The sequence below is a fragment of the Magnolia sinica genome, chromosome 5 (genome assembly GCF_029962835.1).
Source record: "Magnolia sinica isolate HGM2019 chromosome 5, MsV1, whole genome shotgun sequence".
NCBI classification, from domain to species: Eukaryota; Viridiplantae; Streptophyta; class Magnoliopsida; order Magnoliales; family Magnoliaceae; genus Magnolia; species Magnolia sinica.
The window spans coordinates 99,804,258-99,829,891 of NC_080577.1; the positions used below are offsets into that span (position 1 = coordinate 99,804,258).

The following is a 25,634-nucleotide window of genomic DNA, read 5'->3' on the forward strand; positions in this document are numbered from 1 at the left end:
AAATTGGAAAAATACGTAGGCATATAATATATCTGAATGGATTGCATAAAACAAGGAGGATTGGTTGTTGAGACTTGAGCCACAAGGCATCATGATTTAATTATATAACCTATGCTTCTCCAATGACAATCCTCAGCCGTCCAAGTCAACAACAAGACCCAAAAGTTTCAATATGCATTCAGGGCTGGTGGGCCACCATCAAGCAGTACCCACTGTGGGAACAATAATAAAGCCAGTCCACCCATTAGGAGAAAATGGATAATCTATTTCTAATAGCCACAATACATCTGGCCCATCTCATAGGGGTGGAAATGGGCCGGGCTAGGGCCGGACAGGGCTGGATGATCCACCATCAAGCAGTACCCACTGTGGGATCATTTCCTTGAGTCCGAGGCATATATTTTCGCCTTGGCCGTTTTCTGGACTTTGTGATGCACGTCGCGAGAGATTACATGTGCAAGTCATCTGAGTCGCTCATTGAGTTTTCTGCACTTGAAGGAGACCATGCCAAAGAAATTCAGGGTATATGATTAGGGAGAAATTTCCAACTGTACGACCAATATATGGCGCACCAACCTTTTTTAGCCCACTTGCTTTTTACCTCCCAAGAATAAGCCCCAGCTGTACGGCCCCATTTGTCAGGTCGAAAATGCCCATGCTTTCCTTCCGGAAGCGGATCGCCTGGTGCTCGAAGACGAGCGCTGACGCTCCTCGATCTCCGAGTTGCACGAACGGTTCAAAAGAGATCAAAGTTACATGGCCCACAGTTATGTATTTATTATATCCACAACGTTCATCCATGTTGAGATCATTTCGGAGCATTACCAAAAAGAAAAAATCATATCCAAAGATCAACTGGACCACACCACAAAGAGCAGTGGGAAATTTGATTTTCACCGTTAAAAATTTTATAGGCCCGCCATAACATTTGTTTTCCATCCAATCTATTCATAAGGTCACAAAGACCTAGATGAAGAAGAAAAATAAATTTCACATTGATCCAAAACTTCTGTGACCCCTAAAAGGGTTTCAATGGTAGACGTTCAATTCCCCACTGCCTTTTACAGTGTGGTCCACTTGATAGTTATATCTGTCTTATTTTTCATTTCAAGCCTTAATATGAGCTCGCCAAATAGATGGACGGTTTGGATATAACATAGACATCATTATGGGACCCACAAAAGCAATAGGGATTCAATCCAGCAGGTGTTTTTTTTTTTTTTTTTTTTTTTTTAACAAGGAGAACTTTTTCCCCTTTACATTTTTCTCCAATACATATTTATGTAAATATGTATATATAAGTATATAAATGTATTTTTCTATCTTTTAATTCATTTCTTTCTCTATTTATTTAACAAGCATATCTCCTAAACTAGAATGAGTTACTTAACGTACCGTATATGATTTTGGGCCAGGAGAAGCTAATTTAGCCAACCAAGTTGGTTATTTTCCAAGATTCCATCAAGTTGATGGTTGAAAATCCATTTCATTCACTTCGCGGTCAATTTCATTCCTTCACGGTCAATTTCAATCAATTTGCAGTAAATTTCATTGACTTTGCGATCAATTCCATATATTTTGTGGTGAATTCCGACGAATCCCCCTCACTTCACGGTGAATTCCATGCATTTCGCGGTGAATTCCCTTCACTTCATGGTCAATTCCATTCATTTCCCGATCAATTCCCTTCACTTCGCGGTCAATTCCCTTCACTTCGCGGTCAATTTCATGCATTTCGCAATCAATTCCAGCGAATTTCGTTCAATTCACGGTCAATTTCATGCATTTCACAGTCAATCCCCTTCACTTCACAATCAACTCCATGCATTTCACGGTCGATTCCATGCATTTCATGGTCAATTCCCTTCACTTCACGGTCATTTCCATTCATTTCATGGTCAATCCCCTTCACTTCATAGTCAATTCCATGCATTTCACGGTCAATTTCCTTTACTTCATGGTCAATTCCATGCATTTCACGGTCAATTCCTTTCACTTCATGGTCATTTCCATTCATTTCACAGTCAATTCCCTTCACTTCATGGTCAATTCCATGCATTTCACGTTCAATTCCAGCGATTCCCCTTCACTTCATGGTCAATTCCCTTTACTTCACGATCAATTCCCTTCACTTCATGGTCAATTCCATGCATTTCACGGTCAATTCCCTTCACTTCACAATCAATTCCATGCATTCCACGGTCAATTCCATGCATTTCATGGTCAATTCCCTTCACTTCACGGTCAATTCCCTACATTTCACGGTCAATTCCCTTCACTTCCCGGTCAATTCCATACATTTCACGGTCAATTCCCTTCACTTCGCGGTCAATTCCATGCATTTCACGGTCAATTCCCTTCACTTCACGGTCAATTCTATGCATTTCACGATCAATTCCCTTCACTTCACGGTCAATTCCATGCATTTTATGGTCAATTTCCTTCACTTTACGATTAATTCCATGCATTTCGCGGTCAATTCCCTTCACTTCACGATCAATTCCATGCATTTCACAGTCAATTCCCTTCATTTCACGGTCATTTTCATGCATTTCATGGTCAATTCCCTTCGCTTCATGGTCATTTCCATTCACTTCACGGTCAATTCCATGGATTTCAGGAGGTCGACCGGGTCTAGATGCGGTCAACCCCATTCGGCTGAAAGCTGTTTAGGCTCCACTTCTTCTTTATACGGGGACCCATTGAAAGCAATTGGCGTGAAGGTCACAGAGGATGTATGTGAGATAATTTCGAAGGGTCTAATGTTAAATTTTTAAAACCGCCGTATATTAAGAATCTATAGTTTCCTCAACAAGTTTGGGTGGAACCCAAAATCACAGGATAAATCTATAACTCAAGTATGGCCCAAAGAGCTTTAAGGGGGAACGAGGTTGACCCCATCTGGACCTGGTCGACCCCGTCTTACTGGCACTAATTCGAGGTCGACCTTGACTCGTTATGCCACCCTAGTTGGCTTTTGAAATTTTCTGTTGTCCTCACTTTCTTTTGCAATAATTTCCTAGGATTTTGCATCTGTCACTGTAATTCAACAAGTATAACGTGAAATTCAACGAGCCTAACGTGAAATTCAACGAGCTGAACATGAAATTCAACGAGCCTAACATGAAATTCACCGAGCCGAACATGAAATTCACAATATTAACATCTTCTATAGTGATTAACTACATGGGTTTAAAGTTTTCAAGTTTGAGTTGAGAAGAATCTCGGGGCAGCCTAATCGAACTAAAACTTAATATTTATAGCAAAACAAAAATAAAATAGGCTTTCAGCCATCGATCTGATGGAATCTCATAAATATGCTAGGTTGGTTGGCTAAATCAACTTCTCCTACCCCAAAATCATATATGATATGTCAAAAAACTCATTCTAGTTTGCAACATATGACTGTTTTAAGGTTCAACAGACATGCAACAAGTCGGGGTCGACCCCAACTGGACAGTCAATTCCCTTCACTTCATGATCAACTCCATGCATTTCACGGTCAATCCCGGCGATTCCCCTTCAATTCATGGTCAATTCCCTTCACTTCGTGGTCAATTCCATGCATTTCACGATCAATCCCGGCGATTCCCCTTCACTTCACGGTCAATTCCATGCATTTCACAGCCAATTCCCTTCACTTCATGGTCATTTCCGTTCATTTCACGATCAATTCCCTTCACTTCAAGGTCAATTCCATGCATTTCACGGTTAATCCCGACTATTACCCTTCACTTCACGGTCATTTCCATGCATTTCACGGCTAATTCCCTTTACTTCATGGTCATTTCCATTCATTTCACGGTCAACTCCCTTCACTTCACAGTCAATTTCATGCATTTCACAGTCAATCCCTGTGATACCCCTTCACTTCACGGTCAATTTCATGCATTTCACGATCAATTCCCTTCACTTCACGGTCGTTTCCATTCACTTCACAGTCAATTCCCTTCACTCACGGTCAATTCCATGCATTTCACGGTCAATCCCGGCGATTCCCCTTCACTTCACGGTCAATTCCATGCATTTCACGGTCAATCCCGGTGATTCCCCTTCACTTCACGGTCAATTTCATGCATTTCACGGCCAATTCCCTTCACTTCACGGTCATTTCCATTCATTTCACGGTCAATTCCCTTCACTTCATGGTCATTTCCATTCATTTCACAGTCAATTCCCTTCACTTCACGGTCAATTCCATGCATTTCACGGTTAATCCCGACGATTCCCCTTCACTTCACGGTCATTTCCATTCATTTCACGGCCAACTCCCTTAACTTCACAGTCAATTCCATACATTTCAAGTCAATCCCCGCGATTCTCCTTCACTTCACGGTCAATTCCATGCATTTCACGGTCAATTCCCTTCACTTCACGGTCATTTCCATTCATTTCATGGTCAATTCCATGCATTTCACGGTCAATCCCGGCGATTCCCCTTCACTTCATGGTCATTTCCAATCACTTCATGGTCAATTCCCTTCACTTCATGGTCAATTCCATGCATTTCACAATTAATCCCGACGATTCCCCTTCACTTCACGGTCAATTCCATGCATTTCATGGTTAATTCCCTTCACTTCACAGTCATTTCCATTCATTTCATGGTCAACTCCCTTCATTTCACGGTTAATTCCATGCATTTCACGGTCAATTCCCTTCACTTCACAGTCATTTCCATTCGTTTCACGGTCAACTCCCTTCACTTCACGGTCAATCCCGATGATTCCTCTTCACTTCACGGTCAATTCCATGCATTTCATGGTTAATTCCCTTCACTTCACGATCATTTCCAATCATTTTACGGTCAATTCCCTTCACTTCATGGTCAATTCCATTCATTTCACGGTCAATCCCAGCGATTCCCCTTCACTTCACGGTCAATTCCATGCATTTCACAATCAATTCCCTTCACTTCACAGTCATTTCCATTCACTTCACGGTCAACTCCCTTCACTTCACGGTCAATTCCATGCATTTCACAGTCAATTCCCTTCACTTCTCGATCAATTCCATGCATTTCACCCTTGTACGTGTATCGATTGTTTTCGCTTTCTAACTCCCCGCCATATGAGCATGGGATGATCATCGAAGCCATTTTATGAAAACAAACACAATGATATAACTTATAAATTTACCGCCAACTTCTTGAAGTTTATTGGATAACCACGTAAAATTTACTTAGCAATGCATGAAATTGACCACGTGAAATTGACCACAAAATTCTAGGTAATTTCTTAGGAATTTAAACGTCCTTACCTCCCACAGCCGCTGTATCAGTGAAATTCGTGTTCGAGAAAAAGAATAAGAGTGCGTTGATGTGAAACACGTTCTTCAAAGAAAAGCCTACAATATTTTACATTTATCAATGCATTCACATCCTCTCAAAAAATGAATGTAGGTAGCCTTGAGTAGAATAAAACATGGAAGATGTGATGTAATAGTAGGATGGAGATTTAATCAAGAAAATGGGTGAAAAGAAGGAATAGGGATGGGAGATATGAGTTCGGACGTGTATTTGAGGGAATAGGGATGACAGAGATGAGTTCGGACGTGTATTTGAGTGTAAGGGAGTGAATGGAGTGAAATGCATGGCATTGAACGTGAAGGGAATTGACCGTGAAATGCACGGAGTTGACCGTGAAGTGAAGGGAATTGGCCGTGAAATGAATTGAATTGATCGTGAAGTGAAGGGATCGTCGAAATTGACCGTGAAATGCATGGAATTGACCGTGAAATGAAGGGAATTGACCGTGAAGTGAAGGGAAACCGTGAAGTGAACGTGAATCGCTAGAATTGACCGTGAAATGCATGGAATTGACAGTGAAATGCATGGAATTGACCGTGAAGTGAAGGGGAATCGCTAGAATTGACCGAGAAATGCATGGAATTGACCGTGAAGTGAAGGGGAATCACCGGGATTGACTGTGAAATGCATGGAATTGATCGTGAAGTAAATGAAATGAATGAAATTAACCGCGAACTAATTGAAATTGACCGCGAAGTGAATGAAATGGATTTTCCACTATCGACGTGATGGAATCTTGGAAAATAACCAGGTTGGTTGGGTAAAGTAGCTTCTCTTACCCAAAATCATATATGGTACGTCAAGTAACTAATTTTGGTTTAGAAGATATTCTTATTAAATGAATAAAGAAAGATATGATAAAAAGAGAGAAAAAAAAATTTATATGATACATATTTATATAAATATGTATTAGAGAAAAATGCAGGGAGAATAAATTTCTCCATGTTTAAAAAAAAAAAAAAAAGTGCACAAACTGCCGCGGCACGACGGTAGTGCTGAGGTAGTATATAACTTTTTGTTCAATTGCTACGGTTATAATCAGCCACAGGGAACCCCCCAGCACATCTGAAAAAGCAGTGGCATTTTGATCCAGTAATTGTGCGTCCGTACAGCTGGGGCTTATTCCGGTGATGTAAAAAGAAGTGTGCATAAATGGGTCGCACAGTAGGAAATTTTACCAAGAAAACACCTTAGTGAGTGTTACCGTTACCGTGAAGGGCCCACCACCTTGATGAATTTGTTGTATATCCACGCCGTCCATCTGTTTTTCCAGATCATTTAGGACGTGATTCTAAAACTTCAACAGATCCAAGTCTCAGATGGACCGCACCACTGAAAAACAGTGTTAAATAACCATTAAAAACCCAAAATTTTTGTATCAAGCTGATCTTTGTCATTTCTGTTCATCCAGGTCTGCTTGACCTTATCAACAGTCTGGATGAAAAATAAATATTACAGTGAGCCTTAGGAAGTTTTAGTGGCAGTTATTCAATCACCAGTTTCCTATGGTATGGTCCATCTAAGATTTAGATTTGCTTAATTTTTGGAACCACGTCCTAAAATGGGCTGTAAAAACGGATAGAAGGCGTGGATATAAAGTAAATTATCAAGGTAGGCCCCATGGTAAGGCTACACCTACTAGGTGTTACCTGGGTAACAGCGAATCCGGTCCCGCGATGGATGCAGAATTTGAATGAATTGTTCCCGTACATGTATTGATTACACACAGATTCTATCATCTGATGAGTGGACCAGTTTGATTTATTTGGAGGACTTCTTGGAAAGTGAAATCTACATTATGGACGGTTTGGATCTCGTATCTTCTACCACATTACAGATTTCACGTATACACGTTTCGCCCCATGTGCATGTGTGAGCTGCATGGCCTTAAGTGTTGTTGATTACTCGCGTGGATGGTGGCCGAGCTGCCTGACCCACGTGGCGAGGGACAGTGTAGATGTGATCTGAGCGATTCATTGCATAGGTCTGACTTTATGAATGCTAAAGGTTATGGAAAGTGGGTATCTACTATGGTTTCAATGCATAAAATTTATTAATTTAAAATATAAATTTATAAATATTAATAGACATTAACGATAAATTAAGAGATCAGAAATACACGTAATAACACTGAAGGAATGAACCTGAATCATGAGTGATTGAATTAAGGAAAAGATATCATCAACAAATTCAATGGAGGCGTAGATCCATGTCACTTTTTTGAAGATTATCTGAGCTAGACGACTGATTCAAATCTCCTGCAACGAAAAGTCTTTGGGATACATCCAACAATTGGCTAGGAATGATCTACTCAAACACTAAGTTGGTTGATGCTCACAATACTTCCACTTGAATAGAAAAAACAAAAGTATGTAATAGAAATCTTTAAGAAAAAAATGAGAAAATTCTTCTTTTTTTCTTAAGATTGAAAGAATGATAGTGCGGCCACTAGCATACTAGATTTTTTTATTCAAAAATACTATTTATAATAATCATAAGGCTTAGGTGGTGATGTGTTAGCCAACCTAAACATTAGTTTTACAAATGGGTCAAAAGAAAAAAAAAAATCAAAACAAAATAAAACAAAAGGAATCATGTAGACAAGCCCGAGCCCAACCCGGCTGCACAACACGATATGGCGCAGTGCGCCCGCGTGGTCCATGGCATAGCATACTCAAGAGCTCAACATAGGCCTACCATATGCTCATATACATAAAGGAGAAAAAGTTCTCATTTCTCTCCATTGTGGAACCATTCCCACAAGGAAAAACCCTAGCTAAGAAAGTTCAAAGCATTTATTGCTCTCTCTCTCTCTCTCTCTCTCTCTCTCTCTCTCTCTCTCTTATTTTTTAAAAAACCATACAACCAAACCAATAATTCCCCACTATTTTTGAAAATTAAAAGATATGTGAGCATCTAATCTCACGTGTATAAATAAATGTGTCACATAGACTTGAATCTTATCTTAGTGGGAAGTAATCATTTACCATAGACTTAGTGTACCAAACCTTTCAAAACTAAGCTAGTTATTGGTAAGATCAGTACTTCTCACATGTATTTAACTGTCACTTCTATAGTGCGTATAAGCACAATGTACTAAAAGCCATACGCAAATCTCAATTTTGATCATATCATGTCTTGGCCACCATCTCCTTGAAGCACATCCCTAGAGAAGCTAACAAAATGGCTGACATTTTTGCCCGCTTGGGCTGCGCCTCCTAGTCGAACAAGATATTTTCATCTCCAGCAGACCTCCCTGTCCTTTCCAAAGGCAAGATGGTTTTGGACCGGACGGGTCTTGGTTCAATTAGGGAATCCTAATATTCCTTTTCCTGCTTTAGCCTTGTATAGGAATGGCATATGATAGGCGAGGCCTGGTTCATCTTTGTTGGGGCCTAACCGAATGGATGTACAATCCAATCTTTCATCAATGAATATCCGGTGGACCCTTCCACCCTTCATTTAAAAAAAATTTTAAAAAAAAAAAAAAAAAACTCAATTTCATGAGCACTCTAGAAAATTAGCCAAAATCTTGTAGAAGGTGGCCAAACCTTCACACTCATATAGGTGAGTCTATCAATGACACACTTGTGACTATGCATCTCATACATAAGGACTATATATAATACTCATTAAGAGGTCTAACCTTATCCTCTAAATTGTCACAAGTTGTATTGGTTCTTCATTATAATGGATCAGGAAGCTCTGTTTCTTTAATCTAGCACCACATAGAATCACTATGTAACTCATTTTCCTATTAAACATGTTTTATGAGGTTTCCATACATACAGGTTGGGTTACCATTACAAGTAATTCAATCAATTGACTTAAGACATATTTCTCTCACCTTGTTATAGATTTTTTTCCCTTGCAAGGCCCTTAGTTAAAGGATCCACCAGATTTTCTGGCGATCTAGTTTCAATTATAGAGATTAGTTCTTCTTTGAGTAATTCTATAATCATGTTGTGTTTTTGACTAATAAATCTCCTTTTACCATTATATTGTGGATTGTTAGCATGTCTGATAGCTGCATTACTATCACAATTTAACTTAACTGAATGTATAAGTTTACTCTAAAATGGAATATCATACAAAATATTTCTCAACCACTCGCCTTCTTCTACAATGAATGTAAGAGGTATAAGCTTTGACTCCATAATTGAGTCCGAGATAATAAACGCCCATCGTGGGCCCCTCCCAATTGCCAGAACTCAGACCAGTACAAAGCTTTCAGGACACTAATCAGATGCAATTCGGCAATCCTCTGCAGTCGTATCCTTCTATCTCTGCAACTCCTCATGAGGAAGATCTTGATCACCATTGCGGGAGAGGTATGGGCCCATTTCTCCCAACTTTTTGGTATTCCCACTATTCCCAATCAGACCATCCATCATAAGATCAAGCATTGGACCTCCAAGGCTACCCGCACCACCAGACTCAAACATTTAATGGGTTTGGCACCCTGCTTCATAACCTAGGAGTTATGCATGGCCGAGCCAAAACACTTCCAGATTTGAAGGTTCTAAGGTGTCAGCCAATCAGAACATCTCCAAAGTTAACGGATGGTTGCGGGAAGTAGGAATCACTCTGTCTAAGATGGATAGCAATTCTCTGGCGGAAACTGTCACTTTACAAGCCCTTCGAATGGAAACTACTTATTTACCTCCTGAAGCGAAATCTGATCTAATTGTTAAATGGACGAAACTGAGAAGAGGATGGCTGAAACTGAACATTGATGGTTCGTCGAGAGGGAACCCAGGTGAGAGCGGAGGGCGAGTTTGCAGGGACCATTTAGGGCGGCTAATCTTTGCCTTCCACAAAAACTATGGTAGATCAAAGAACACAATTGCGGAAGCACGGGCTATGCTTGATGGCATAGACATTTGTTCCAATTTGGGCCTTTCAAACATTATTGTTGAGCTCGATTCCAAGCTTATAGTGGACGCAGCTAGAGATCCCTCGACCCCCAGTCCATGGAACATCTGTTATAGGATGGGGGCCATCCATAAAAAGATTCGCTACCTTAACCTTATTTTTCAACACATTTTCCATGAGGGTAACTCGGTGGCGGATGCTTTGGCTAGGTCGGTCAGTGATGGGTGCACCAACAGATTCTTCAGATACCGAGCAGACCTCCTGAGAAGAATTAGAGGATCTTTGGTGCTAGACAATGTTGGGTTAGGGAGCATCAGGACAATCAAATGCTTAGCCTTTTCGCTCCATTCATCGTCTGCGGTAGATGGGATGAGTCCTTTGCCACTAGCCTGTGCGTCAATGGCATCCTCCTACTTCTAATTCGGCGCTGATGCTGATATCAGTGGATAGTCTTTTAAGTCAATTTTGAATAGAGCCTAATGTGAGAATTTTGGTATATGATAGGCGAGGTCCGAAATCTTTTTGTTAGGACTCACCCAAATGGCTGTATAATCTATTACAATTTATAAAATTCAGGTGGAATGAGTCCACCTTTCCTTAGATTAAATTTTTTAAAAAAAAAAAAAAAAAGAATTCGAGATAATAGATTACTTCTTAGATTTTCAAGTTACGGCTCCTATGAAAAAGATGTAGCCACTAATTGCTTTACAACCATTAGAGATAGAATTTCAATCAGCATCGGAATATCCTTCTAATACCATTGGATATCTACCATAATGTACACTATAGTGTTGAGTCTTTTTCAAATATCTTGACACTCTTATGTATAGGTTCTCAATGTTCATTTACTTAATTTCCCTAAAACATAGGCTATATCCGATCTAGTGTAGTTATTCGAATATATCAAACTACCAATGACACTAGCATATCCATTCTGATCCACACTGGTCCCTTTATTAGAATATAAGTGCAAACTAGGATTATAAGGAGTGCAAACGGGTTCGCATTTTGACATGTTATATTTCTTTAGAATGGATTCAATATAATGAGATTGAGAAAGAAGTATCTCATCTTTTTCTCGATTATCTAGATCTCAAGGCTCACATTAGCCACTCCTAAGTCTTTCATTTCAAGCTTAGAGAATAAAAAAGTTTTGATTTGATTTATGATGTTATTATTTGACCTAAATATTAGAAAGTCATCAACATATAAACATATAATGACACTCAATGCACCATTGTTCTTATAATATATGCATTTATCTACTTCATTTATATTAAGGCCGTCATCTCTTAAAATGGAGTCAAACTTAGCATGCCACTGTTTAGGGGCATGTTTAAGGCTATATGTAGATTTAACTAATCTACACGGCTTTAAAGGTTGAGTGGGGTCTACAAACCCTTTGTGTTGCTCCATATAGATTTTCTCATCGAGATCTCCACGCAAAAAGGCAGTTTTCACATCCATTTGATGTATAATTCAGTTATGTAATGATGCAATAGCGATCAATACTCTAATTGATGTTATTCTAGAGACAGGTGAATAAGTATCAAAGAAATCTATTAATTCATTTTATCTAAATCCATTAGCTACTAATCTGGCCTTATATTTGTCTATAGAGCCATAAGGTCTAAGCTTCTTCCTAAAAATTCACTTACAACCGAATGGTTTTAAACCATCGGGTAAGTCAAATATAGATTCCAAGTATGATTAGCCATAATGGAGTCCATCTCTATGTCTATAGCATCATTTTAAAAGGAAGCATCGTGAGATGACATGGCCTCCTGGAATGAGGCGGGATCACTCTCTACATTGCAATAATAAAAGTCAGGTCCAAAATCCTTTGCAATGCTCAGCCTTTTACTGGCCCTCGGCATAGCTTCAGGTTAATAAAATCCTTTAGAACAGACCATTCGACAAATCTAGTATCAGGATCTAGAGGCTCACCCCCACTAATTTCAAATTTATAAGGAAATATTTCCTCGAAGAGGCACGTCATTTATGGATTCTTTAATCATAGAGTCACTTAGGGTTAAAAACCTATAAGCTTTACTGTTGAGTGTATATCCAACAAATACGCAACTCATAGTTTTATCTCCTAACTTAGCCTATTTAGGATCTACCAGTCTAACATTAGTTAGACGGCCTCATATCTTAAGATAATTTAAGTTAGGAATCATACCTCTCCCCAACTCATAAGGAGATTTAAAACTTTGGCTCGAAGGAATCCTATTAAGGAGATAGACAATCATTAGAATTGCTTCACCCCAAAAGTTATCAAGTAGACCAGAAGAACTAAGCATAGCATTCATTAGGTCTATCAACGTCCTATTTTTCATCTTAGTAACTCTATTTTACTAAGGAGTACGTAGGGAGAATTGAATTGGTGAATAATCCCATGGGATTCACAGAAGGTCAAAGAGGTGTATTCACCTCCTCTATCACTTCTAAAGAATTTGATTTTTCTATTAAGCTTATTTTCTATTTTGGTCTTTAAGGTTTGAAACTTGCCTAAGGCTTCATCCTTACACCTAATGAGGTACACAAAACAAAACCTAGAGTTGTCATTAATAAAGGTAATAAAATACATTTTACCTCATCTGGTTTGGGTTTCTTTTAGGTCGCAAATATCAGAATGGATCAGCCCTAAGAGTTTAGAACCCTATCGACAGATTGAAAGGGCTTCCTAATCGATTTTACTATAATACAGTGCATACACTTATCATAAGAGAACTTGTCACTTAGCTTAGGAATTAGATTTAATGCACACATCCTTTTTACATATTTAGGATTTATGTGACACAATCTACCATGTTAAACATTCATATTATGAACACTAATAAAGTAAGTAGAAGAAGAAGAAGAAGAAGCTTTATTCAAGTCAACATATAGTTTATACATGCCATCTACTTTATAAGCCTTCCCTACAAACTTTTCATTCTTGGAAAAAATAACTTGCCTATATTCAGTTACGGCCTTAATACCAGCCTCATCCAGCAAGTGATGAGACGCCAAATTCTTTGTAAGTTCAGAGACATGCAATACATCTTTAAAGATGAGTTCTCGCCTAGAATGAAACTTAAGAGTCACATTTCCTTTTCAGTGACTTTAGCAGTTGTTTTGTTAGCCATATGAATAATCTAGTGATGTTAGGGCGATTCATAGGTATTAAACCATGATCCGTCCGACCTAATATGCCTTGTAGCTCCTAAATCAAGCCATCATCCTTCTTTCACATCAATAGCATGGTCTTCGTAATCATAGCTACCAGTTGTTCCTCTTCGTTAACTTTATCTGCTTTATTTGCTTCCACTATATTAGCTTGAACTCTTCCTCTATGATGTTTGCAGTTCCTAACAAAATGACCTGGAACACCACACACAAAACAACCCAACTTAGCCTTAAATTTCTTGAATTTCTCATCCAGTTTTTTCAGGTTATGATTTGATTTACTGTTATGATTATTTGGTTTTTTGGGATGTTGAATTCTAGTATCAACATTATGGACTTTAGGACGATCATTGTCTTTACAATCTTGAAGACGAAACTCATCCTCAATCAGAATATCCACAATCAACTTTTCCATTGTAAAACCATCAATCTTTCCTCTAAGGTCCTTCTAGAATTTCTTCCACATAGGTGGTAATTTATCTCCTTTTTTTTTCTTTTTTTTTTTTTGGAAATGAGTAAGTGTTATATTCATTATGGACAAAAATTATAGAGCTTCGGATCTTCCTCAGAAAAAAGGACCAAAGGAAGACCTATCGTAAAGGCCGAACAAAGGAAAAAAATCAAATTTTACAAAAAAAAAAAAAAAGAACTGGGGAGGGGACACAATCTAACTCTTCCTCTCCCTAATCACTCCGAGCCCCACCTTGTCGAGGAAAAGGACACCCCTCACATGCCGAGGAAGATCAGCAGAACAGGAGAAAAATAACCGAGATTGGGACACGCTGCCCACCCGAGCAAGACCGTCAGCCTTGTCGTTGCCCTCCCTATAGATGTGCTTGAAATTCACTGTTGTGAGACCTCGGAGCCTATCAGTAAGGGTTATCCAACCTTTCCATACCCAGCCAATGTTAGCCCCCTCGTTGAAAACCTTAATCACCAGATTCGAATCCGATTCCACTATGATTTGGAAGAAACCTTTTTCCAAGCACAAAAGGATTCCATCATGAACCGCCTTGAACTCAGCACCAATGTTCGTCATAGAACCATAACCAGAAGCAAATCCAAAAATAAACTCTACCAAGTATTGTTCACCAAATAAACTCTCTATGGGTGGTAATTTATCTATAACAGATGCTACCAAATATTGTTCATCAACCTTAATGCCCTCTTGTAATACTTCATTGAAGAAGAGTTGTATTTCTTCTGTTTTATCCACAATAGATTTGCCATCTACCATCATGTAGCGGTTAAAATAGCTTACCACATAATTTTTAGATGCAACCTCTTCAATGCGGTATGTTTTTTGTGAGAGTATTCTAGAGATCCTTAGTGGATTTATGGTCACAATAAAGATCAAACATGGGGTTTGTCATACAATTTAGAATATAAACTTTACAAAGATCATAATCTTCTTTCCATTTCTCTTTTTTCTTACCTGGAGTCTTAAACTTTGCAAAGCACAGTTAGATGTAGCAACGTTGAAATTTCTTTGAATCCAAAAAAAAAAAATCTTGTGAAGTATAGATCATGCATTACACGGTTGGGCATTACACGGTTGGAAAATGATGCCTAACCCCTTCCCTTTTTCATAATTGAGACCCTTACTCAAAATGTACGGTGGCAGACTAACCGCAGGAGTCAATTGAGCTTGGTAATCTTAAGATTCCCCGACTTTTAAAGTGATTATACAATTTCTAGCCGGCCTTAGATTTTGGCGACTCCAAGTCAAATGCACTTTTACCTCTTAGTCAATCCCACACTATAATCAAATCAAGCCAGAACAGACAAATAAGAGAACCAAGAAAGTTAGAGCATTATGTGTCTTCGTACATAAGAGGGCTTTCACAAAAACAAATCCAAATCTCATGTGGAACATACCATCAAAAATATTAGTGATTAACCATTAAAAACTTTTTGCGGGCCCAGACGATATTTGTTTTTTAACTTTATCCAGTTTGCGTGACCTTATCAACCAGATGGCAAATACACAATACCAAAACATTACCATGGGCGATGGCAAGTTTCCAACGGTGGGATCTTCAATCACCACTGTTTCCCATAGGCTGGTCCACCTAAGCGTTGGATCTGCTTTATTTTAGGTCTCATCCAAAAATGATATGGCAAAATAGATGGCAGTGTGGATGTAGAATAAATACGTCAAGGTGGGCCCCACAGTAAGGACCGAACCGTCTTGGGTGAGGCTGGGGCGCACCTAATCCATTCGCGTGTTGGGGTCACCTGCTAAACCGCCTCCAAATCATTCCTCTTTTTTGTATAACAATTGCACCCACCTGATTATTGGAACTGGCTAATGGGTCAGACCAGGCTAGGAACAGAGCCTAGATATCAAGCCCAAGCCCAGTCCATGGGCCAAGTTTAGAGCCACTGGCCGGCCAGGGCCAGCTCATGAGGAGACCTCGGTTTCTTAGTTTTTTGGGTCAGTGAATATTCAACGGTCGCCACGTGCTGAGTTGCATGGATTTCTTGTATGCATGCGATGTCGTTACGTGTGCCCGCCTAGTACGTCTCTCGTGCGAGATTTCCTAACATACTTTCTTGGAGCTACTGGTCTTTGGCAACTGCTACAGCTTTGGTAATTGAAGTTGGGAGGAAAACCCTAGGCCTATAGCAGACTTAGGACAGACTCCTTCGTAAATCTCGCTCCTTTTTCATCCCATTGATTCTCCTCATTAAAGGTGGAAAGAGGCTTCAACCAAAATCCCTTCTCTCTCTCTCTCTCTCTCTCTCTCTCTCTCTCTCTCTCTCTCTCTCAAGATGATGGCTTGTGTAAAGAAGGAAGAGGAGGACGTAAGACATCGACATGCAGACGTCCCAATTAGGAAGAAGATGATAATGATGATGATGATGGCATATTCAAAAACGGAAGAGGAGGAGAAAGAGGAAGAGGATTCAGGAATAGAGAGACATGCACCCGTCCCAATTGGCAAGCTGCTTGAAGATTTTCAGTACAGGGAATCACCCAGTTGCTCCTCTACAAGTAGGAATGTGGTCATTGTGATGGACGCTCTCAAAGGCTTCTCTTTGGAACCACTGAAGTGGGCCTTGGTTCATGTCATCAAACCTGGCTTCGTTGTCACTCTCCTTGGTGTAATGCCCTGGCTCAACTTTTGTCGTAAGATCCTTCACTCTCCCCCCATTTTCACAGTCCATGCATATCTAATATTACTTCTTTTGTGAATAGATAAATAAATATTTTTCCATATTAATTATAATAAAGGTCTCATCATTGATTTAGAACGTCTATCATGTGGTCTCACCTTTTACTGTATAAAATCCTTCCAACCCCCCCCCCCCCCCCCCCCAAACAAAAAAAAAAAAAAAAAAAAATCCTTTTTGTATATTGGCTATGAAAAATCCCATCCAATCATTGTCTATGAAAATAGACGGGCCATATTTACTGTAAATGGAGTAGGTCCTCTCCTTGACGTGGATCATCCACCATGCGTGTCCCAACTTTGATTGCCCACCCATCTTAAAAGTCACTTTGACATGAACATCGTAACCGTCCGATCAATCTCTACAAGACTAGACGGTCCTTGTTGATTTATAATAGGCAAATGTTCAATTATTAACCCGGACAATCCATGATGTGTGGTGCCCACCTTTTGTTTTCCTATCAATCTCAAAAGTCAATGAAGAACTCAGCCCCAAAAGAGAACATGGTCTGCACTTGTTCCTTGGTCCCCCATGGATGTTGAAATTCTGTTTTTGGATGTCAGCTCCTAGAAGCTATTCATGATCATAGCAAGCAAAACTGCATCTGAAAACTCCATGTTTTCAAAAGGGAGGGTTTATTAGTTAAGAATAAAAACTAATCTAGGGAGGGTTTATTAGTTAAGAATAAAAACTAATCTAAGCAAATGCAGGAATGATGTATTAAGAATTTTTATAGTCGCACTACCATGCAAATTCATTAGGTACTGCAGGTGGGTCCATCTGCTACTACGGTGAACCATTGGATAGAATTGGCTTACTACTGATTACACACTCTGATTGAATCATTACAGCCGTTCAACTAAGCACCTGCAAAATTATAAGGTATGATCTGATTAATGGATGTAATTCCTAAATGGATGACTATGATCATATGATTAGAGTGACTTTTGGGCCATTTACAAATTGCTGTGGGTCCTCCTATCTTATGATCGGCCACGATAACAGAGGGGCCCACTGGGGCCCAAAAAGGAAATTCCACAGAGAGTACAACTAAGGGAATTCTAACCGGATTTTCATGTTTTATTAATGAGTCTATATGGTAATGGCCTGTTTGGATAGAAGTATTTAAGATTATTGTAATGTAAAAGCATCATTATTACAATTTTACAATATTTGTTTAAACACATAATTCGGTGTAGTTAAATGCAGATGCAATAGAAGAAAGGTAAAGTAATTTCAACTATTGCAAATTTTCAATACATTATAATAGAAATCTTCTTTCCAAACATAAGAATCAATGTATTTTTCTCGTTAATTTAACATCTTAATATTACAATTTTACCAAATGTATCTGGAATTCTCAGTTAAATTATTTGTTGACTAGGAGACATGTATTGTAATTTGTAATCATTGTACTTTTACATTTCATCACGTTAGAATACATTTAATCAAACATGCCATCATTTTCCATGAAAAAGGTTACCAGGATATTCTCATTGCACCTTGTAAGTAGACTTTCCTTGCATGTGAAAATGAGGCACGCCATGGTGCGTGTATCAGCCCCTCATCAGGCAACTCATACTGTGAAGATGATATATCTTAAAAATCAAGCACCTACGATCACCTGGTGCCTGATTTTGTTTTTTAGGACATGGCATCTACGCTATATGGTTCCCCTGATAAGTGACTCTGGTGTCGCCGATGTTTACGTCTTTTCCACATGTGAGGCGAGTGCACTCACAAGGTGGCATTTCTCAAAGTAGAAGCAAATATATGATCCAGAAGGAGAATTAATGGAGCCCGCTTCTTATTTTTCTTGGACTTATTACAGTCTCCTGCAAGACATGGTTACATGTTTGGACACTGAACCTGGATGATTTGCACGCATTGAGAGAGATAAGTGAGTGGAAGAACTATAGAAAATATCAGACAGTTCGAGCAGTACTGGAGCTTTGTGAGAAGTATAGGGTAATTAAACTCTCTAAAACTTTCTTGCATCCATTAAAAGATCTTTACTAGACAGTTGCATTTTTTTTAACTTACAATTCCACATCAATAAGTGCAGGTGATTCCAAATATGAAAGTTGCCATGGGTGACCCGCTGCGGCTTGTGGCTGTGGAGCATATTACAAACCTTCATGCGGCATGGGTGGTTTTTGATAAGTAAGCAGTGGACAAGGAATGCCAGTCTTTTGACTGATATTTGAATTTAGTACGAATTTTTCCAACCTTATGTAAACTATATGTGGAATTGTAAAGGACCGTGCTAGCATCGAGTAGAGATGAATACCTGATTGGGACGTCATTGCTGCATGCTTGATGCTGTAGCCTTCCGCACCTTACACCCTTAGATAAGCCCTTCGAGAAGCACTAGGATGGGAATGAAAGTTTCGGTTGTTACACGTAGGTTTGGTACCCAGCCCTGTTTATATATTTTAGAGATTGAGGAGTTTGAAACCCATCAAAACTCATCTCTGTAAGTCTCCACACGAATTTGGTAATTGGCCTAGTCCCACTAGGACACTGTGTATGCGACACAGTTGTAGTGCACCACCCATACACAATTTTAGATGGATCACAACTAAATGGGTCCACTAGTATTCCCGATCACACTATTCAACACTTATGACAATCCAATACCATTGATCAATAAGGCCTACGTTATAGAATTCTTACACCTTACACGTGCAAATCCTTGTATGTAGCTTGGATGGTCCAAACCATAGTTTGCAAGCCCATACTAGTCTCATGGCTCACTGGTTTGACTCAACCCGGCAAATCGCGAGTCAAACAGAAGGATCATAAATAATAGGGGATTTTACCCTGGAATACCTTGGATTTTACCAAATAATGCCTCCAAGAGCTCCTATTCCCTGGGCAATGCTTTTTCAGAAGAGAAATTATGTTACTGTCCTCATTTTCTTGTTCTTTACAACATGGAGAATACAGTGTTGTTGGGCCGCGTGGTATGTGTTTAACATCCAACCCGTCCAATAAGAGAACACCAACATGATTATTAAGTGAATCAAAAATATTCGGGATCCATCACAAGGTGGGCCAATCCATAAAAATGATATACACCACTCAAAACATCCAAATTCAAGTGCCTATCTGATTATTTGATTGGCCTAATTTTTAGCTGCTGTGATCATCATGGTGGGGTGGGTATGTTGGATGGCTTGGATGTTATACACATACCACATGGCCCCACAAGTCTCAACTTTAACTAATTCTTAAAAAATTGAATGAGGCATTTTTCTAATTTCCTTCCTCAAAAAGCACCCCTTGGGGCATTATTTAGTAAAATATTGATTCCTAAGTAATTTTGCAGCAAAAATCCTAAATAATGATAATATATAATTATTGTGTGATATTCTTCTCCTTAAATTTTCCTAATAACCTTTCTTTGATTCGACTGACTCGTTGAGTTAATCGAATTTCAAGTTGACCCTGAAAACAATGCCAACTGCACACTAGGGCTTTTGTTTGTTTTAATGGATCCATTGACCAAGCCCATTGCCGCCGGGTAGACTCGGATGACTCCCACCTATGATAATTGACTATCTTTAGATATCAGGGGCTCCCCATGAATTGCACTTGATCCAAAAATAGCATGAATGGTTGATCAAAGACACCCCACTAAGATCCTATAAAATGAACAGGACGATTTAAGTCATCCATTGATAGCATGTGAGATGGTCTTGTTGATCCATTTTTAAGTCCTTAATCAGATTGAGTTGATCATCTGGTTGGGGTGATGTTATGTTCATCTTCAACTCCCAATAGTGCATGACCACATAAGCAACCACCTAGCTCCACAAAGGAATTCGCAGTTCATCTTCACTATCGTTCGAATGAGGACACTGATCTTCGTTATAATTCAAATCAAACCGTTCAGAGTTTATTGAAATTGGTCCAATCGGACTATATCATCAATATTGGCATTGGATCATTGCTCAAACTGCTGTTGATGATGAAATGCTAAGGAGCTTGTCCCTTGCACCTCATCATTGGATGATGCGAAACATTCATCTTGAATGACCAGCACTAAATTGCCACAAACTAGAGGATTCACATCATCCTTATAAAGGCAAATCCAAGACTGCTTTTCTATATTCAAATTTGTAACTTAGCTTTGTTTTGGTGAGAGCTCCAGTGAATTATTTGTTTTTTGCCATTTGGACCAAATTCCGTGGGACTCCTAGATGAATGGTCTTGATGCACATGACATCAGGGGTGCAAAGTGCGAGCCTCAATGGGAATATAATAGATGCTTCACATGCACATATGTATGTATGTTTGTATATGAATGACTAATCGTGTTGTTGCAGGCACCAAAGGAAGAACAAAGCTTTCTATGCGAAGAAGATACCATGCAACATGGTGATGATGAAGAGCGATGGAGAGGTTGAAATGCTTAGAGTACGCCCAATGATCCAGAGTAGTGAGAATGTCACTCCCGAACAATCTCCGGCACCGAAACCACTGGTTCCCAAGGTGATGATTTCCAAGGAGTGGATGGAAATTTTGAATTCGTAAGTGCAGAAAATGAAAATTGGTGAATGGGAGAAAAATGGAAACACCCACAGTACTGGCTGAGGATTAGAAGAATAAGGATGGCAACATTCGGGTCCTTACTCTTGCTCCGGTGGTAGACTCTTAGGAGTTTCAAAACCGGGTCAAGGGTTCGAGTACCCATGGTGGTGAAATTCCACCACGGTGTGAGTGTGTAGGGGGTGTGTGTGCGTGCGTTAAAAATAAAAAATTTCAAAAAAATTTTCAAAAAAAAAGGATGGCAACATTCTCTCCAAGTGTGTGTATAATTGGATTAAGAAGTTACCATGTAAGATGCTTTAAAATTTAATGAGCCTGAAATACAATGGACAAGTCTTTAGTTCCTGGCCACTTGGCGTAGTGGGTGCATGGTTGAAAAGAGGAGGCAACGATCACCATCTTCTTATATATGATAAACCTCGAATCCAAGACTAACTTTGAATCCGCTGGCAGAAAAACCTCTAAGAAGAGCAAATATTATTAAGAATAATGAATAAACTCCCCTTATAAAGCAATTCATATGGCTTATATAAGTCTTAAACCCGCTTTTTGTATCTTTAGCTAACCTCCTCTTGTGCACAGGAGGATATGATTGGATGTTACTACTTAACTACATTGGTGTAGGATGAAGACGGTCCAAATGGTTTAGTTCAGACTTGATTACAATAAGAAAGCGGCTTAGTCGATTGTAAATTACACATCCGTGTGTGGAAGTTCCAAGACAATTACACTGTAAATTTCTAAAACTATTAATACATGCATACTTGAAGACTTATTCACCAGTAGTATCGAATTATTATAATTACTTGCAAACAATATTTCTTTTCAAAAAGTATATGTATTATATTATTACTTTAAAAGAAAATTTAAACCGGTGTTGAAATTTTGAAAATTTTAAATAAACTTGATACATTGGTTAAGTGTGTATATTGACCAAGTATACCAGATCAGGAATTTAACATCATATAGTATCGTTATGTGAACAAAGATAGGCATAACGAAGCTTGGATTATTGAATGCTAATCAAGTAATTTCTTAGTACTTAAACACATGTACAAAGGCAACAGTAGTTTCATACATCTGATTCTTTCGATTGCGCTCTTTTAGTTTTACTTGTCATGAGATGAGCTATATAGGCGATTTGTGTTATGCCACGCCCACAACATAATTAGGTGGGAGATGTTGCATATAAGCTTATGGAGCCCACTTGTTAGCGGCCAAAAATGAATGGGCCTACAGGATTTTCTCTCCGACAACCTCTGTGCCGATCAAAATGCTTGTCTATTACCTCCATGTGAATAACCCTTTATCCAGATGCATGTCTAATCGAGAGGGCGATGGAAAGGAGGTTGGATGCAATAAGAATAAGACCTTATCCTTATTGTAACCAACTCTTCTCAGTCCACTATGGTACCAAAAGAGGAACTCTCTCGGTGGATTGTTGGACAAGTGCCGTCCATCTTTGACTTTGCAAAGGTCTCTAATAAATCATGTAGATACCATCAGATGCTATGAGCTCACCCATCCCGGCCTTTTAAAAATTGTTCATAAGTTGCTTGCATTGTATATAATATCATCATCATCATCATCATTTAAGCCTTATCTCAACAAATTGAGTTATCTACATGAATCTTGTTTCACATTCCATTCTATTAAGGGTCATGTCTATAGCTAGAATATAGGTGATCAGGTATTTTCTTACTAGTTTCACCCATGTCTTTTTAGCCTTCCCCTCATCCTTTTAGAGCCTTAAACTTGTACTAACTCATTCTTAACCCTACAGTTTCTATTACAAATTACCAAACCATTAAGTCAACTTTCTCTCATTTATTAATTATTGGTGTTGCTCCTCAGTTCCAGAATGCATTCATTTCTAATTCCATCCTTCCTCCTCTTATCACATCCATCTCAACATCATTGTTTCAACCACATGCATCCCATGAACATTTATTCATTTACTGTGGAACATTTTGTCCCATAAAGCATGATTAGATCATAGCTATCCTATAATTTTCCCTTTTAGCTTGAGTAGCACGTGTTGATTGTATAGAACTCCATAGATGCACCTCAATTTCTTTCACCAGCATGAGTTGAATGGGCAAACAACATCCTTCTCAACCTCTCCATTCTCGCAAATTATCACCTGAGATATTGGAAGCAACCATTTTGGAAAACTTCTTGATCAGCAATCTTAAATAACTCCACGTTTTACTCATATTGCTGTTGCTAAAACTCCACACTATTTTAGTGTGGTTAATTTTAAATTATACATATTACAGATTGAAAAGGAATATAGGGAAAAAAAAAACTAATAAATCATAAAAAGCAGCTCCGCTCAGCCAAACGCCTACTGACAGGCCTAGCAATAGGGGTACCTGAGGTTGGTTTAGGTCCAAAATCTGAACTGGTTGGGCAGGCCTGTCGGACCAGTCCTATTCAAGGTCTTTCACCTGGCCCTACTCTCAAGTCTCACCGGCCATTGGCAGCCTTATTTCTCAATCTCATATAATTCTCCTCCCAAATGCCGGACTCTCGTCCACAAGGCATTATCCGCACCAAATTCTCTCCATTGCATCTTTACACCACTCCATTCCCTGGCCTTAAACATGCACTTAAAATCTCTCTTTTCCTTGTCCACCTTTGCTGAGCCACACGTGTGTCTAAGGCAGTCCATCTGAACAACATGTGCCAAGCTCGTGGACGGGAACAAAATGCAGACCATCCATCAGGGTAATCCCCCTGTAAACATCGTAGCCTAGAGTATCAAGTGAACCACAGATTATAAAAGAAATGGGTGGCTAAAAGAGTCTTGGCCCACAAGATTAGTTGACCAGCCTGATTTTTGGGCTAGGGTACAGATGAGAAGGTCAGACCCGACCAAGTAGGCAGACGGATTGGATCTTGTACTATCTTTCAACAGAAATGAGAGATCATACTCTTATAGATGGTTCCTTCATCAATGATATCAGCAATGGTCACAAGGAGAGAATCATCCTCACCAAGTTTCATCGTATTGGCCAAAGATGAAAGATTCAGTAGTTACTAATTCATGGGGCCATCACCAAAAGAAATTTACTTCTTATTGCCAATTTTCTAGAGTGAATATGTAGATCAATCTGGATCGACTGATCGAGTGACCACCTCATGGTCATAAGGAGAGAATCATCCTCACCAAGTTTCATCGTATTGGCCAAAGATGAAAGATTCAGTAGTTACTAATTCATGGGGCCATCACCAAAAGAAATTTACTTATTATTGCCAATTTTCTAGAGTGAATATGTAGATCAATCTGGATCGACTGATCGAGTGACCACCTCATGGGTGGGCCAATACCTAAAAACGAAAACAGCCACCATTATCTTAATCACCATTAAAAAATAGAAAATAGAACATAGAAAAAGCCAGCATAAAAAATATGCGTCATGGATCCGTTAACTACAAATTTCCAAATGGAATTTGGGCTGTCTGATCCAGTAGTGGGTCTGGTAAATGAACAGTGCAGATCCATCAACAGCATGATCCAATCAAGGGTAAGTTGATATAATATAATAAACGGTAATTGAGGCACAATGGTCAATGGATCCTCAATCTTCCCAAAAACAATTTCAGTTGGAATTTGTTGCTAGAAATTTTACTTCCTCTGTAAATCCTTTTATTTAGTAGGACTTCGGTTTAAACATTAGCTTCATGCAATTGCAATTCCCATCCTCCTTCAATGGATGGTGGGAGATTTTGTATTCAATATGGAGCCAATGGGTTAGGTACACAAATTTCTTCCCCTAAATCTTAAGAAATAGAAACACTAGCCAAGTGACCCTGAAAATCAAAGGCCCCATTTGCTAGACACCTAAAATGAGTTCATATCATTCTAGTTAACAGTAATTATCGTATAAGAGACCTTGATCTCTAATACATAATCACTGTTAACATGAACTCATTATGTATTAGAGACCTGATCCCTAATACATAATTACTGTTTACTCAAATGAGATCAACTCATTTTTACGCGTCCAACAAACAAGGCCTACATAATTACATTCGTTTAATAATCTAATCCAGGATAAAACCAAGAAATGATGATGATGTATGTGTGTGTACTGTTCACCGAAATATGCCGCTAAATCTACCAATTGAACATCATCCATGAGTTGGAACTCGCAAAATCTTACAAATCCACTTTCGTTAAATGATGGAAATTGTAATATTGAGTTCAAAATTAACTGCAGGGAGAGTTTCTTTTCTTCTTCATCTAACATACAGGACAAATCCACTGGTCGTTAAACAGGGCCTACATAATTACTAATCAAGGAAACCGTGAAGAAATAATGATGTGGGTGTGTACTGTTCACCAAAAGATGCCTGCCAAATTTACCAATTGAATCTTGTCCATGAGTTGGAACTCACAGAATCTTACAAATCCACTTTCATTAAATGATGGAAATTGTAATATTGAGTTCAAAAATAACTGCAAGGAGAGTTTCTTTTCTTCTTCATCTAATATACAGGACAAATCCATTGATGTTTTTTTTTTTTTTTTTTAAAAAAAAAA

General features: G+C 38.9%; 1 protein-coding gene across 1 annotated transcript; it reads left to right on the top strand.

Moving 5' to 3' along the window:
• Positions 1-16,132: 16,132 nt before the first annotated feature.
• Positions 16,133-21,070, top strand: LOC131247114 (uncharacterized). The gene is made up of 4 exons (XM_058247554.1): positions 16,133-16,487; positions 18,363-18,499; positions 18,597-18,694; positions 20,863-21,070. Exons 1-4 carry the CDS (start codon positions 16,133-16,135, stop codon positions 21,068-21,070), a joined length of 798 nt encoding a protein of 265 aa, XP_058103537.1.
• The last annotated feature ends 4,564 nt before the right edge of the window (positions 21,071-25,634 follow it).

Excerpts from the sequence above, each read along its gene's own strand:
- LOC131247114 (XM_058247554.1), top strand. The coding sequence starts at position 16,133 with ATGGCTTGTGTAAAGAAGGAAGAGGAGGACGTAAGACATCGACATGCA. Across the intron at positions 16,488-18,362 it reads GCCCTGGCTCAACTTTTGTC|TCTCCTGCAAGACATGGTTA; the intron begins GTAAGATCCTTC and ends GACTTATTACAG. Across the intron at positions 18,500-18,596 it reads AGCTTTGTGAGAAGTATAGG|GTGATTCCAAATATGAAAGT; the intron begins GTAATTAAACTC and ends CAATAAGTGCAG.